Source organism: Pagrus major, chromosome 21, assembly GCF_040436345.1.
Source record: "Pagrus major chromosome 21, Pma_NU_1.0".
Classification (NCBI taxonomy): Eukaryota; Metazoa; Chordata; class Actinopteri; order Spariformes; family Sparidae; genus Pagrus; species Pagrus major.
The window spans coordinates 9,699,062-9,714,352 of NC_133235.1; the positions used below are offsets into that span (position 1 = coordinate 9,699,062).

General features: G+C 40.2%; 1 protein-coding gene across 1 annotated transcript in view; it reads left to right on the forward strand.

The window, feature by feature from the left end:
* The window catches only part of LOC141016360 (sodium channel protein type 2 subunit alpha-like), a 38,201-nt gene that overhangs the window by 12,554 nt on the left and 10,356 nt on the right, over nucleotides 1-15,291 (forward strand). The window contains exons 8-16 of the mRNA XM_073490666.1: nucleotides 2,151-2,292; nucleotides 3,036-3,233; nucleotides 3,332-3,517; nucleotides 3,615-3,986; nucleotides 4,608-4,737; nucleotides 5,096-5,334; nucleotides 6,538-6,711; nucleotides 7,129-7,485; nucleotides 11,819-12,229. Of these exons, the coding sequence (XP_073346767.1) occupies nucleotides 2,151-2,292; nucleotides 3,036-3,233; nucleotides 3,332-3,517; nucleotides 3,615-3,986; nucleotides 4,608-4,737; nucleotides 5,096-5,334; nucleotides 6,538-6,711; nucleotides 7,129-7,485; nucleotides 11,819-12,229 (2,209 nt within the window). The remainder of the gene's footprint in view (nucleotides 1-2,150; nucleotides 2,293-3,035; nucleotides 3,234-3,331; nucleotides 3,518-3,614; nucleotides 3,987-4,607; nucleotides 4,738-5,095; nucleotides 5,335-6,537; nucleotides 6,712-7,128; nucleotides 7,486-11,818; nucleotides 12,230-15,291) is intronic.

The window sequence follows — 15,291 nt, forward strand, 5'->3', positions numbered from 1 at the left end:
CCACAACATTAGATGTAGGGGTCCATTTGTGTGCATCGCATGTTCAGCACCACACGAAAGCACTGAGGTTACCTTCGCCACTGACTGTTGGAAATAGCAGAACGTTTGTATGTAGAAAGCTGCTCAGACCAGTTTTTATTGAGAAAATTAAATCCAACATGACTTTCTGAACAAACAAACAAATAAAATAGGAATTACTGTGCTGTGTGACTTATTTGACTTATTATTGATTTCATACATCTGTTGTTTCCCATTAATTTGATTTTAGTATGGAAATAAGTTGCAGTTATTTCCATACTAAAATCAAATTAGTTAATTTTATTTCTTTGTTTATTTGACAGGGACGGTGCACAGCTACTTAGCTTCATGAGTCTGATAACCAGTCAGAGATCTGTTATCTAAATTAGCACTTTAATATTAAAAACACAGTTACAAGACAATTAACTATACAGCGATGAATCTGCAGATTACATTCCCAACAAATGATTTAAAGTTTATCTGAAAATGCCCATCACATATTCCTGAAGCCAAAGGTCACATCTTCTAATACCAGCATTGTTAAACCTATGTACGAAGGGAAAAGCACCAAATACTCACAACTAAAGACCAAAGAATGTTTAGCATTTTTACTGAAATGATTAATTGATAATCCAAATAGTTGTCCATGCTATTCTGTTGATTAGAAAACAATTGGATTAAACTCACTATCCGTGTTGAGAAATAATTTAAATGTTGTTATTCTTGTAACATTAAAAAGGCTTAAATATAAGAGGAATGGTGCTTTATAGTGTTTCCTGACCCACTCACAGAAATGTCTGGGCCCTTGAAAAGATCGGGGTCCTCCCCAGATCTGCTTTACAAAGTGAAAAATGTTGGTCATTACAATATTATTTTTGTCAAAAGCCCTTGCTGGCTTCCTCTTTTCTTTTTCCTTTCTTTTCTGGCATCATGATGTATGTGCAGGTCCTGGCACAGCAAGGAAATTCACTTTAGCAAGTAGTTAGGTTAGATCATCAATTGATGTGGCAGGTAATGTGGCCGCCCGCCAATGGTGCACTTTTGAAGTTGTGTACAAAAAACGACTTGTACTATTTTCAGAGATGGGGTAACAATATGATCCAACAATAAATAAATGTTTATTTTTGTTATTTTAATTAGGAATGGTGAGTTTTTTGTTTCAAAATAAAATGTGGTTACATTGGGATGAAGACAGTGATCGCCGGCCTCTATGGTCCCCCATTGTGGCTTGGCCTCAGATAACTTTCCCTTCCCCCCTTATGGGCAATCATGACAATGTCCCTGCTTGCAATTCAAGAATTAAAAAAAAAAAACTCGTAGGACATAAACCATATTAATGGTAATGGTCAACACCAATGCAATGTAGTCACAAAAGATATACTGTGGTTAATGGGCTAAAATAAGCAAAACCCCTGTACAGTCCTTAGAGACAACACTTAGTATGTTGTGTGTGCATGTTTTGTCATATAAAAGAGATGAACCGGTTGAGCAGTGCAGCAGAGGGGAGGAATCTGACAGGAAGATGTCGCTGGCCTCACGCAGCCTCCTCCGTCCTCACCGCTGGATATTAGTGAGCATTCCTGCTCAGATGGCTGGTTGGTGAGATCTACAGCTGTTGTCACAGCAGCGCTCTGCCGCCCAGCTGTTTCCCAGCCATTACGAAATTATTCTGCACTCAGATTGACATGGCAGTCCAGCTTGTTCTCAGCTGCTGGACTTAAATATTTGCTGTAATGCCACTATGCTGACAATGACGGTCAGAGATGGAGGCATGAAGCAGAAAAAAATTTTTTGAACTGCAATTTGATATCCATCTGGCTCAGCATAATCCCTTTTGCTCCAGTGCATTTTAGTGCTGGAATAAATTTCAAGAGGCCTCTTCAGTTGAAATAATGGTGTTGATAGCAGTGTGTGTACTTACTGACTCATCCGCTTCTCTACCCTGTAGAGTCAAAGGCCACAGGGCTACATGTAGATACTGGAGATGTTTTTAACTCTGGTAAAACAGCCTGCACGCTAACGCGGCTATATCCGTCCCAGCTGCCTTCGATTTAATTGTGCACAGCCTTTGTTTATCAGTGTTGTCCCATAATCATTTTGTCTTCTTCTTTTCAATTGTTTGTCCATTACAGGAAGTGTCCAGATGGATTTGACTGCCTAAAAGTAGGAAGGAATCCAAACTATGGCTACACCAGTTTTGATACCTTTGGCTGGGCTTTTCTGGCCCTCTTCCGACTCATGACACAAGACTACTGGGAAAAACTGTTTCACCAGGTGCAATATGCTGCTCACCTTGAATTATAATCCATATTTTTAAACCCTTATTAATTTCAATTGAATAGTTTTAGTCAATGAAATGTCAAATATTTACACTTAAAAGAACATTCAGCTTGTTTACAAACTAGGTTATTATGGGAGTTATGGGTGATGCAGTGACTTAACACTTCAGTCTTAAAGAAAAATCTATGTTTTCATTTTAACAAAGGGTCAGGACACTATGGGAAACAGGTTGCTTGTGACAAACCCACAGAGACTTATTCTTCAACTAAGCAGTTTAGCTCATTGTTTTGATTTAGCAAAAAAGAAAGAAGAAAACAGAAAAAGAAAAACTCACCTTCATTCACCTTGTTGTCACCATGCTAGTTTGAGACTAGCGGGTTAACATTAATGGAAAACTCAGCAGCTAAAAAGCTAGAGAGAGATAATATACCGGTGTTGTCTTTATAGCTTGTTTAACTGCCTCCAGGTGGCATAAAACTTGATTAATACATCTTTAAATGGTTGTTTCGTGAGATATGAAGATACAAGGGTCTCAACATAACTTGACAACGTGTTGCATAAGGGCAATAAACACAAGCATGAGGGCACGACGTGAACTTCTGCTTTTAATAAAAAGGATCAAACTCAGGATTGGTGTACCTCTGTCTATCATCAGCCTGTCTGTTGATCTGTCTTTATATTTCAGAAATGTTCTTCAACATGTGAATTTGGTACTGACTTCATGTCTGCTCTCCCAGACTCTGCGCTCAGCAGGGAAGACCTACATGGTTTTCTTTGTGCTCGTTATCTTCCTGGGCTCCTTCTACCTGGTCAACCTCATCCTGGCTGTAGTGGCCATGGCTTATGAGGAGCAGAATCAGGCAACCATCGCTGAGGCCTGGCAGAAGGAGAGGGAGTTTCAGCTGGCTATGGAGCACCTTCGCAGAGAGCAAAGAGTAAGTGCAGCATTCAGTAAGGATTTCGTATTTTCATGTGTGCCTTCAACCTCAGACTAAAAATGATATCTTGTAACATCATTCCTTTCTGTGTCAAGTTGGCAGCAAGAAGACAAGCACAGGAGACGGACTCAGTGTTGTCCCCAGAGTTGTCTCCGTTTTGTCTGAAAGCAGGCAGCATACGTCGAAGTAGCAGCAGACGAAGAAGATCGCACAGGACGCTGTCAGAGGAAACAGGAGAGGAAGCTGCTGAAGAGAAGTTTGACCCACTGGATGAGCCAATGGTACATCACCCAACAATCACTGTCTGCACGTTTCCTCCAGTCTTTGATGTTCTCATTACAAACCACAGGCGCTAATACATCCTCTTTGTTTCCGCAGCCTCCTCTGTCTCCCCTTCCAGCCCACCCCCTGCTGGCCACCCTCTCCGCTCACCCCCTCAGCACCCGGAGAGGAAGCCAGGTCAGCATCTTCAGTGCTTTCCGGGCGCGCAACAACTCGGAGGCTGACTTTGGGGATGACGAGTACAGCGTTCATGGGGACGTCTTCAGGAGTCGCGCTAGTTCCACAGCAACGCCCTGGAAGAGAAGGACAGGCAGTGTGCGGAGCCACTGCTCTCAGATCTTCACCCCCAGCCTCAATGTCAACGGCCGGCTCAACATCTCCCTAGACCAGAATGGAGTCACCACTCTGGGCCTGCATACTCCCACCTCTATGCCTGCCTACAGCATGGAGAGGGTCAGGGAAGACACAGTGAGTGATACAAGCCTGTGTGTGATTGAAATTCTGTAAGAGTGAAAAAACGCTTTTATGAAGACGTAGTACTGTTGAAAACTCATACTGAATACACTCACATTGAACTTAAAGGTCCAGGGTGAAGTATTTAGGGAGATTTAGGAGGATCTTTTGGCAGAAATGGAATATGATATCCTTTTCAAACTGGACAAAAAACCCACGAATATCCGCTAACATCTGGCTTTTGGACATTGGACATGACTCATGAGGAAGAAACAGAGGCAAACCCATCCACTGGCAGAGGGAAAGAAGTCAATCACTTATAAATGCGGGTTATTCACATAAAAGAACATGCATGTATGTGCAAACTTTGGTATAAAATGGTATAACAATAATAATAATAATTACGTTGCAATGCCATGTTTCTACGGTAGCACAGAGGGGACATACCAAGCCATTTGCAAATTTTGCAGCATTTTTTACGAGGGATATTCAGTTGGTTGCAATCTGCATCCTCACCCCTAGATGCCACTAAATCTTACACACCACACCTTTAACTGATCAATCTCCATTAATAACTCACCAAATCAAAAGAGAAAAAAAGTTGTACTTAATTTTTGGGTGTTTTCTGTTTACCAGAAGCCCACCAATGCAGAGGACACAGTTCCCAGGCATCTCCTCCAGCCTTCTCCGACAGTGATGGAGCCTCCTCCTGTGCAGAGGAAAAGAGGACTGAGCTCTGTCAGCTTCCTCAGTGACGCCATGGATGGTGAGTCCTTTTGAAATTGTTACCTTCTGACAGAGCCCGGCATGCTGTTCTCCATGTGTCCAGTCATTACGCTAAGCTAATTTAACTGGCTGCTGGCTGTAGCTTATATCTACCGTACAGGCGGGAGAGTGGTATTAATCTTCTCATCTAGCCCAGCCTTTAAGCAAACAAGCAAATTACCCCAAATGTCAAACTTTTCTTTTAAAGATTGCTGGATTAGCTCTCACTATGTTGAGCCTCAGAGACCAGGGCTTCAGATTATGTCTACCGGTGTTTGAAATGAAAATAAAAGCAACCACAGTTTCACATTTCAAACTGGAATTTGATGAAAAGCCTGCACTTGGGTGTGTCTTTGCAGAGTTGGAGGAGTCGAGGCAAAAGTGCCATCCCTGCTGGTACACATTCGCCAAGAAGTACCTGATATGGGACTGCTGCCCCTGGTGGCTGCAGCTGAAGGAGTGGGTGAAGTGCATGGTGATGGATCCTTTCCTGGATCTGGGTATCACCATATGCATCGTGCTGAACACCCTCTTCATGGCCCTGGAGCACTACCCCATGACTGACGAGTTCAACACCATGCTTTCAGTGGGCAATCTGGTAAGGGCTTTTTAACGATAGGGGTGGGCAGGTTTCCAGCGTGGCACACACTTTCTCTTAAGTGCTGCTGGGGTAGCAGTGGAGAGGACTGAAAGCCTAAGTGAGAAGACAGCAAAGAGGAAAAAGGAAGAGCATTCATTCAGATAATGTATTTCTATATCAGGCAGCTGGGTTTTTTATAGCCAGTGCTGTGTGGGACTTAGGGTCAAACAGGGCCATGTTGATCCCTTTTCAACGGTTCTGCTTTAGACTATTTGTGATTATCCTTGGCAAGAGGAAGTATTTTTAGCAGGACGTGGGACTGATTCCCTGATTTGTATTTTGTCATCTCCCCCTACTGGTAAATTATAGACTCTGCCAGTGTCTTCAAGTTTGAAAGCCTACTTAAAAGAAGACAAATGGATGTAAAACTTCACCAGGTTGCTTATGTTTTCAGTCCTGTTTGTTTTGTTAGTTGGATCTTAAAAGCCTTAAAATGTTTCTAATGAACAGGTGATTAGTTTCCTGTGCTGCTCCACCTAAAGTTTGTTTTAACATTGTAAGAGGACATTTTGAAGTATTCTTGATATTTTTTTATTTATTTGATTCTGTTATTTTTGCTGGGTTTGGGACGTTTCTAGGCATCAGTGATTCTGGAGAAAGAGAGTTGATTGTTGAGTCTGATTCCCAGGTTGTCTTTGTAAGGCTTTGGGTTGATGGCTTGTCAACCCACAGCATCAGTATTTGACGACCGGGGAATTAGTCTCAGTAATCAACTTTGAATGGTGTTTACAAACAACAACTGACAAATCCTGCATAGTGCACCTTTAAATAAACTTAAAGCTGCAGTATTTTATATTTTTGCCCACTTTAAGGCAGCAGAACAACCTGTAAAGACATCACTGACATATTATCATCTAACAAAGTTGTTACAGGGAAACTGTTAGCAAACAATTGCCTGGTCACACATCCAGCAAATACAGAGCAACATTAGCATTTGTTTGGAGCTGTGTTTGTTCACCTGATGAATGGAAATTACCAACCCCTTGGGGAAATATCTCTTTAGCTGCTAAGTGCTTCACTATGTTCACAGGTGGTTATTATCTGTGAGTCCAGTGGCATCGTTCATATTACAATGGGTCATTTGACCCCTGTTCATATGAGAAATACAATAAGCAATATTCTATTTGAAGATTAAACTTTGGTACTTTTTCCACCTCTTAGGTGTTCACAGGGATCTTTACAGCTGAGATGGTGCTGAAGCTGATTGCCATGGATCCGTACTACTACTTCCAACAGGGCTGGAATATCTTTGACGGCGTCATTGTCTGCCTCAGTCTGATGGAGTTGGGTCTCTCCAATGTAGAGGGGCTGTCTGTCCTGCGATCTTTCAGACTGGTAACAGAAGTCTTTAACTTTCATTACTTTTTTGACATTGCTTGCCTTTGTATGCCTTTAACAGATGCAACAAATCAAAGGTGATTGACATATATGGCTAATGATGCATGTTTTATTATAGCAGATTAAGCAATTAATACTACATATAACATTTCTTTATGTGTATAAATGTTGTGTTTCTTTTTACATAAACAAACCATAACTAGTTCTATTGTTTGTACTGAAGGCTGTTCAACAATTCAATCAGTCCAAAAAGTGAGGAAACACTGATCTTAGAGTATCAAACTGGCACAGATATTACCAAAAAATCCATTTCTGAAGTCTAGAACATCTTACAATCTAACACCAAACTTAAACACACAGTTTCTTGTAACCATGCATCATTATTTGATTTCTTCGCCTTATTCTCTTCATCAGTTACGAGTCTTCAAGCTGGCAAAATCCTGGCCGACTCTCAACACTCTCATCAAGATCATCGGCAACTCAGTGGGCGCCCTGGGAAACCTGACGCTGGTGTTGGCCATCATCGTATTCATCTTCGCCGTGGTGGGCATGCAGCTGTTTGGCAAGAACTATCAGGACTGTGTGTGTAAGATCTCCAATGACTGTCAGCTGCCACGCTGGCACATGAAGGACTTCTTCCACTCCTTCCTGATTGTGTTCAGGGTGCTGTGCGGCGAATGGATCGAGACCATGTGGGATTGTATGGAAGTGGCCGGGCAGCCCCTCTGTATACTGGTGTTCATGTTGGTCATGGTCATTGGGAACTTGGTGGTGAGTATTACATTTATATAACTTAAATGTCTGTTAATTGAGTCGATTATAATATATCAATCAAGCCTAATCCATTATCAAATAAAACATATTTAAATCCACTACATCCAGATTTTTGTTTAGATCCGCATCAAATTGTACTCTAGCCACCTACATACAGTTGATTTATTTCAACAAGATCCATGCATTACTCCCTGCGAAATGAACTAAAATGTGGAAAAACGCCTTATTTCACGTTGTTAAAGAAAGTGAGAAAAAATCCTGGATCAGTCCATTTATCTGGATCTGCCCCAAAAGTTAAGGGGGTCTATTCTGGGTATGGACCCATTCTCCATCCAAGTTTCATGAAAGTCTGTTGAATAGTCTTTGTGTAATGGTGCTGAAAAACCAACCAACCAACAAACGGACACGGGTTAAATCATAACCTCCTTAGCGGAGTTAAAAAGACAGAATATCAGCAGCCTTATCCTTTAACAGCACATACTAACAGGAAGTCGGCTAGAGAGAAATTCAATGGAACCAAGTTGAACTGCTGTCAAATCCAAAGGATGATGTCATGAGTAATCAGGGATTATGCTGAACCAATCAGGATTGGTGATTCCATATAATGAGGATGGGACATCCTTTCACAGTTTTTGGTGGCTCGTTGATAAATTTTGCAAACTCAGATATCTGTGTAGCTGCAGTGGTTTGTGTTTCTCCCTTAGGTGCTTTTGCACACGTACTAGTTACTGAGAAAGTGGTTGTGTCACAGCGTCATGCTAACTATTTTACAGATAAGCATTTGCAGACTTCAAAACCGATCATGTCTGGACAAAATATAAACCATGTGTTGTCCCCCCTAAGTAATATATGTATTATCTGTATGTGCTGTCGTGCAAGCAGCAGACACACTCTGCACCAGGAGCGGCTTTCCCGCAGCCTCATGACCGACAGGGCTGAATGTTTTATCCGCTGCTAATGAACTAAGCCTTATGGGTGAAATTGTGACCAAAGGACTGTACAAAGGATCAGCCAAGGCCACAGCGTGGACTCGCTGTCAGTCCAGTCATTTCAGCTTCAGACTTTCACACAGGATCAAACACAGTTTGCACATCATTGCATGCAGCTGTTTCTATAGAATATGTTTCATCTGTGTGACAACTCTGTTTGTAAACAACTGCTGTCACTCAGAGTCATAGCAAGGCTACATATATTCGTTAGTCCGCCCATATGGTGATTTGCTGTCCAGCTGTGTCCTGTAAGCAAACGTTAATGAGAGCAGATTAAAAAAAAATCCGGAAGCGCAGGCAGTCACAGCATTTATTCACGATCAGTGTAGCGTATTATTGAAATATATAAAACATGTCCACATGTTGTATTGTTGTAGTCTGTTTCTGTAGCACTAATGACCCGAAACATTTTGTATTTTTTATTATTATTATATTACATTTACATTTAGGGCATTATTATCATTATTATACAGACTTTTTGCCCGAATGCATTTTCAGGTTGTTGGGTTTTTTTATTCTATTTTTACTAAAGCCATGTTTACTCCTGACCTGACCATAACATAAATTAGCTGGGGATATGTGTAATGTAAGTCCAAATAAGAAACAAATATGCCACTAGTGGCTTTTGCATCTTATGCTAAGCACAAATTAGAATAGTATTATACACTGAAATATGAGCATCATCTGCACTACAGTCAATTCAGCTCTGCCACATAACTGTTTTAAAAGCCTTTCAGGCTTTTAAAAAAAAATGGAGCAAGGCTTTGAGCGTGGACTTCCTGTTGGATATGGTTCAAACACCTGTTCCCAGCATGCCCTCTGTTCTCTTGGCCATTAAATGCTAGTTTGTTCCACATTTAATCCTATGCTCTGAAATGTATCTGTCAGAAATCTTTTGAAAACCATTTTGGTTAACTCTTTATTATTTGTCAGTCTTGCCAGGATCTGTGCTACTGGAATGAGTCCTAAAATTCACCAGTGAGTTAGCATTTTTGCACTTCCTGTTCCCTTGTCTCAAAGTCAATGAGTTTTTGAATGGGTTTTTGTTATGCCTGAAAAAAAGAGCAGCATGTGCCTGCAGTAGAAGAGGCTGCAGTTTCAGGATTGCAATTTAGGGAACCTAGTCTTTGGCGATTTTGACCCAAGTGCAGTATTTGACACCACCAAGGAGTAAATAGTCAGTTGAAATAACAGACAACAGATCAAACACATACATGCTTTTATCATCTTTTGAAGTTCAGTTATTTTACTAGCTAGAATGAATTATGATAGTCTTTAAGTCAACAATTAGCTAGCCAAAATCGCACTACAGTCTCATTAACACTAAACAGATATACTAATAGGCTAACAATTCATTTTGCAGCAAGCTATCTAAGCTAACAGATGACTGTTACATTAGTGCCTTTAAGACTATTCCGGTGAGCCAACATTACTTACACTTTAGCTAGCTAACGTCAGCTTTTGAATTAATTTAAATTGATGTTTGTAAGTCCAATCTGATGCTCGGGGCTAATGAGACCGTGGCTGTTCAAAGAAGTAGAGTGTGCTCTTTCTGTATCAATTAATGAAGGGGTCATTTGAGGTGTATGTTATGTTTAACAGTTAACATCAACAACGTTAGCCACTAACGCATTATTTACCACAAAATTTTCCCATTTATATCTGTAACGTTAACCTACAACTCAACTCAAACAAGTAACGTTAGCTAAATATGTCTGCTTGTCAATGGTAACGGTAGCTAAATAACTTTAACATTTCAGCACAACAATGACTAATACCTTGAAGCTAACTTCAGAAAAACAAAGCCTCTTTGATTCGTGTCAAAGCATGAAATTTATAGCGGTTGAATTCACCCATCAGTCCACAGTTATTTTTAACTAGGATTGCTTTTTCAGCTGTTCACAAAATCCTGACTGTTCTTGGCTTTCTGCTGCTCTGATACAATACAAAAAAGGTTGTTGGGGACATTACACCAAAGTGCTTTTAGGCAAGTCTGGCCAACCAGCAGCCATCTTAGCAATGCCCAAGCCCCTATCTAAATGAATGGGTAGAGAGCCATAACTTCACTTTCAGTGGTCAACAGGACATAAAAACTATGTTTATAGAATCAACGCTGAGAATGTTTGGTGATTTTGCCCCTAAAAAGTTTAAAACACTTCTAAAGCTTATCTAGGGGCTGAATTAAAAACAAAAAAGCGCTGTTTTACAGTTAGCATTAGCCTAAATGAGCTAGCTAGAGCTGATAAAATCAGACTTATTAGGCAACAAGCCATTGTCAAGAAGCAGAAATTAAGAAATGAAGAGCCTGTTTTTGTTTCCCTTTGTGTAAAATTGAAGACCCATTGTTTAGAAAATTATGAAGAATTTTGAGCGTTAAATCTGCTATGGTTATTTTTTGTAAACTGTCATGCTAGAATGCAAAGTTTGGCAGGGGTGGTAAAAGTAACTACAGCACCAGGCTTAGCTAATGGTCAATTGCAATTGTCTATTTTATCTCTCGCACCATTGTATCCTTTTTAACCTAGTGGTTTCACTCCATTTCACACCTTCTTACCTCTTAATACAGCTTTAAATGATCATAATTTCAGTAGCATTGACAAAAGATGAATGGTGAAATGACTTACAGAACGCATAGCCATTGTCCTGTTTTACAATAGCTAGATAAAGGCACCCCCAGTGACTCTGTTACCTTGTCAGGGCAAAGACCGTCACAACAGTGTTCCTTATACAGTTTAATGGACAGAAACCTCCTCTGCGCATGAATCGTGGAAAAGCTGTTTATCCAAGGGATTATCCAGGATGCTTAGGGGCGAGAAGGTCGGAGGGCATTCATCACTAATCATCTGCTCATGCTCCCCATCTCTGACTGGCTCAGTGGCTAAAGATGATCCTTACCAACTGTGCACATCACACATGCACAGGCAGTACGCACACGTACACACATACGCTGCTTTGCAGAGATGTGCTTGATGCTGCTGCTCTCTAAGCTAGTAGACAGATTACTTGGGAGTTGGATGTTTGGAAACTTGAGTTCAGTGTAGCTGAAAGCACCCAAAGCCATATGTGTCTGAGTATATCTGGGCAGAATATCCTCCTGAATTTACAATGCAGGATTTTCCAGTGTTGACAAAATACGTGGGATATCATGTCGTGCATTAGGTGCATGATCCTTTAGCTTAGACTAGACACTGATTTTTAAAGAAAGACAAATGTTGACATATGCACAATGTAAATACAGCATTTTCTGCCATTTTCAGGCTGAATGGCTATAAGATAAAAGCAATACACTGATAGTTTCTCCAGAACAAATGTCATGTAACGTAACATTTGTATTTCAACAGGTGCTGAATCTTTTTCTGGCCCTGCTGCTCAGCTCCTTCAGCTCAGACAACCTGTCTGCCCCGGATGAAGACGGCGATTTGAACAACATCCAGATCGCTATTGCCCGCATAAATGCCGGTGTCTCCTGGTTTGTCACGCATATCGTAGACCTCTTCAACCGCGGCTTTAGATGTCGTCGAAAGCAGCAGACCAAAGAGCCCAGTCAGGGGGTTAAGCTGGTTGGAAATCACGTTGAAAGCAATGGGGGAATTTTCGGACGCTATGGAGAGAAATACATCATACCAGAGGAGGACAGCTACATGACAAACCCCAACTTGACTGTCATTGTTCCAATCGCACCTGGAGAGTCGGATGTGGAGTTTCTCGAGGAGGAGGAGATTTCTGAATCATCAGAGGATGAAGACAACAAAGTGAGTTTTTCACATCCTGATGTGATGGTTTAGGGTTTAATTTATTTAGTAAGTTTATCCTTATGTGTCATATTCTGTTTTACACTTCCTGTTGTTGTGCTGTTTCCTGCCTTTAGTTTCACCTGTCCCTTATTAGTCTTCCCTCCCTTGTGTATTCCAGTCTTTGTTTTTCCCTCTGTCAGTTTGTCTGTGTTTTGTATGTCAGTTTCCCAGTTCTGCATTTTCAAATCTGTTCCCCAGTCCTGTTTGCTTCGTGCTTTCTGATTTTCAACCTGCCTGCTTTGGTGTCTTGCATTTAGGCAAGCTTTAATGACACAAAGCCAAAGTCCAAAAAACAATGGCAGGTAACAAAAAGGCAGGCAACAAAGGGAAGAAACCAAGAGCAAAAACTAACCAAAGTACAAACTAGCATAATACAAAGAACGCAGGTAAGACACGAGGAGCAAACAGGACAGGGGAACAGATGTGGCAACGCAGGACTGGGAAACTGACATAGAAACACAGACAAACTGACAAAGAGAGACACAGAGATAAATACACAAGGAAAGACTTATAATGAACAGCTGAAACTAATAGGGCAATCAAAAAAGGCGAGGAAAAAACACAAAGACAGGAAGTGTAAAAGAAAACTTAACAAAAAAATAATAAACCTGCAAAATAAAACAGGAAACACTTGACCTGAACCCTCATGATTTACTGTTGTAGAGGTCGTTGCACAGTAATATCTACCAAAATAGTTTTTGTTAACCATATTTCCATAACTTAAATGGTAAAATAATACTTTGTCACATGCAGCTCTGCTCTGTATGAGCTGAAAAGTTTTGCACACAATCCAGAGGTGCACTTCAGTATGACAGGTGTTTGCCTTTGACTCCTGAAACTACCACAACTGCCTCACTTCACTTACTTGGGTGAAGCCAGAAGCATCATTGCCCAAGTAACAATAATTATGTTAAAACATTATGGCTATTGCTTGATTTAATGGTTCTGTAATTTCCTAACAATTTCAGGAAGTTTCTAGTAAATAAATAGGTGTAGTGATTTGGTTCATGTCATAGGGTAAATAAGCTTTTCCTTGAAGCAACAGCTCCATTCTAAACCGGATAAACATTCATTCATAAATACTGTTAGGTAACGCCGGAAATTAATTAGAATGAATAAACTGGAATTACACAAAACAAACTACCGTCTGTTTTCCCAATAAGAAGAAAATTACATAATATTTTTCAGGAAATTTCTAGGAAACTATGGACGCATAAAAGAAAGTGTTAAATTATGTAATATGACTTGTCTGAGTGGCTGATGTGTGGTCAGTTCAATCACACCTGCTACAGTTGTTTTTTAAAGCTTTATTTTGTTCTCATTTACACTGTTGTCATCATATTAACAGGCCAAAGGTAAGAAGTCAAATGGAAAGTGAAACCAGGAGGAGGAACTATATGATTTTTAGCAGCTTGTCTCTTATTGCTGTATCCAGAAAATGTTCTAGAAAGTTCTTTCAAAGAATTCACCAATTCAGCACAGTGTTTGTTTTGACTCCTAGTCTTAAGAGGAAAAACATTCACCAAGTTGAAGAATCTAATCAGTTTTCCAATCCCCCAATTCTAAGAGCACGGTGACGGGTGTGGGACATAATAGGCAGAATAGAGGTGGGGGTGGGCTATGAAGAGGACGGCGATGCGAAGGCTTTCCGGAGATGTAAGCTGTTAATCTGTCAAGCAGACAAGGTGAACTCTGATGGACACTAGTGGTCTGGTGAAACAAATATAACTTGGGAATCCAGATGTTGAATTTAAGTCTGAACAACTGTGTTATTGAGAGTTAACATCATGCAATAAACATCTGGCAAAAAACCTAAGTTAAACCGAAAAAAAAGTATTTTTTAAAATAGTCATCGCTGTTATTTGTTATCATTAGCAATTAGTTAGTTTCAGTGTCTTGTACCGCAGCTATTGTGCCATTATTATCATGTTACTGACCTTTCTGTATGCCACAGTAGGGTGCTGCTTAGCTGACTCAGCCCCTTGCTGTGAACACTAATCTCAAACAGTTAGTCAGCCGAGTATCTGGATCGGTTTTCAAAAATGTGCATTTAACATGACAAGGTCTTGTGATAAGCCTTTTCACAGAAGGCATTTGAAGAAGGAAGAGCACAGGTGGAGATAATACAATTAATAGTGGCTGAATTCAATTTCCTGGTATTGTGCATGATGATGACTCACTGTCACACTGGTATGGCTTAAAACAGAGCCACCGTTAATGTTGTTTGTATCACCTGCTATGACGCGTAAAAATGTCTGCTGTGAAAAAGGCCTATAATCGTAGGGACAATATTAAAAGGCCTGACACACTGACACATAGTTGATTGCACTTGTTCTGGTTTATTAGTCTTCTGTTCAAGTTGAAGGTGGGCAGAACTATGCTAAAATCCATATACTAATAACTATACTGTAAATTAAATGTGTAATTTATCCCCAACATGAGAGCGAGGGAGAGGATTCCCTAAGGTCTAATTGGGTATAATAATTAATAACACCTGTGTCTTTGACATTCATAGAACTATGGTTATTTTTTTTTATTTTTCTGGACAAAATTAAGATAAAAAGATCCATACAACTCTCAGCTTAGCTTATTTTAGCACAAAGAATGGTAACAGTAGGAAACAGTTAGCCTGACTCTGTCATCAGGAAACATAATCCGCACCTCTGAAGCTCGCTAATAAACATTTTATAGCCTATTTATGTTGTTTGTTTAATCTGTACAAAAACTGAAGAAGAAAAAGATTTGAGTGCTTAAATTGGGGGTTATGTGCTGGACTATTCCTTGGCTGGAAACATTAAAGGGGCACTATGTGGTTTTGGAGAAGAAATTCAAACTTTATTTAAATTGTAATATCTACAATATCAATGAGGTAATAATACAAACTCAGAAATATTTATTTTTTCCATAACTGAATAAACAAGCTGTTCTCAGAGGAAAATAAGGTCCCAGAACAATGTTTGAAGCTAGAAAGGTGGCAGGGTCCGCCTCATATAAACAAAGTAAAACAGTATGAAACTGTG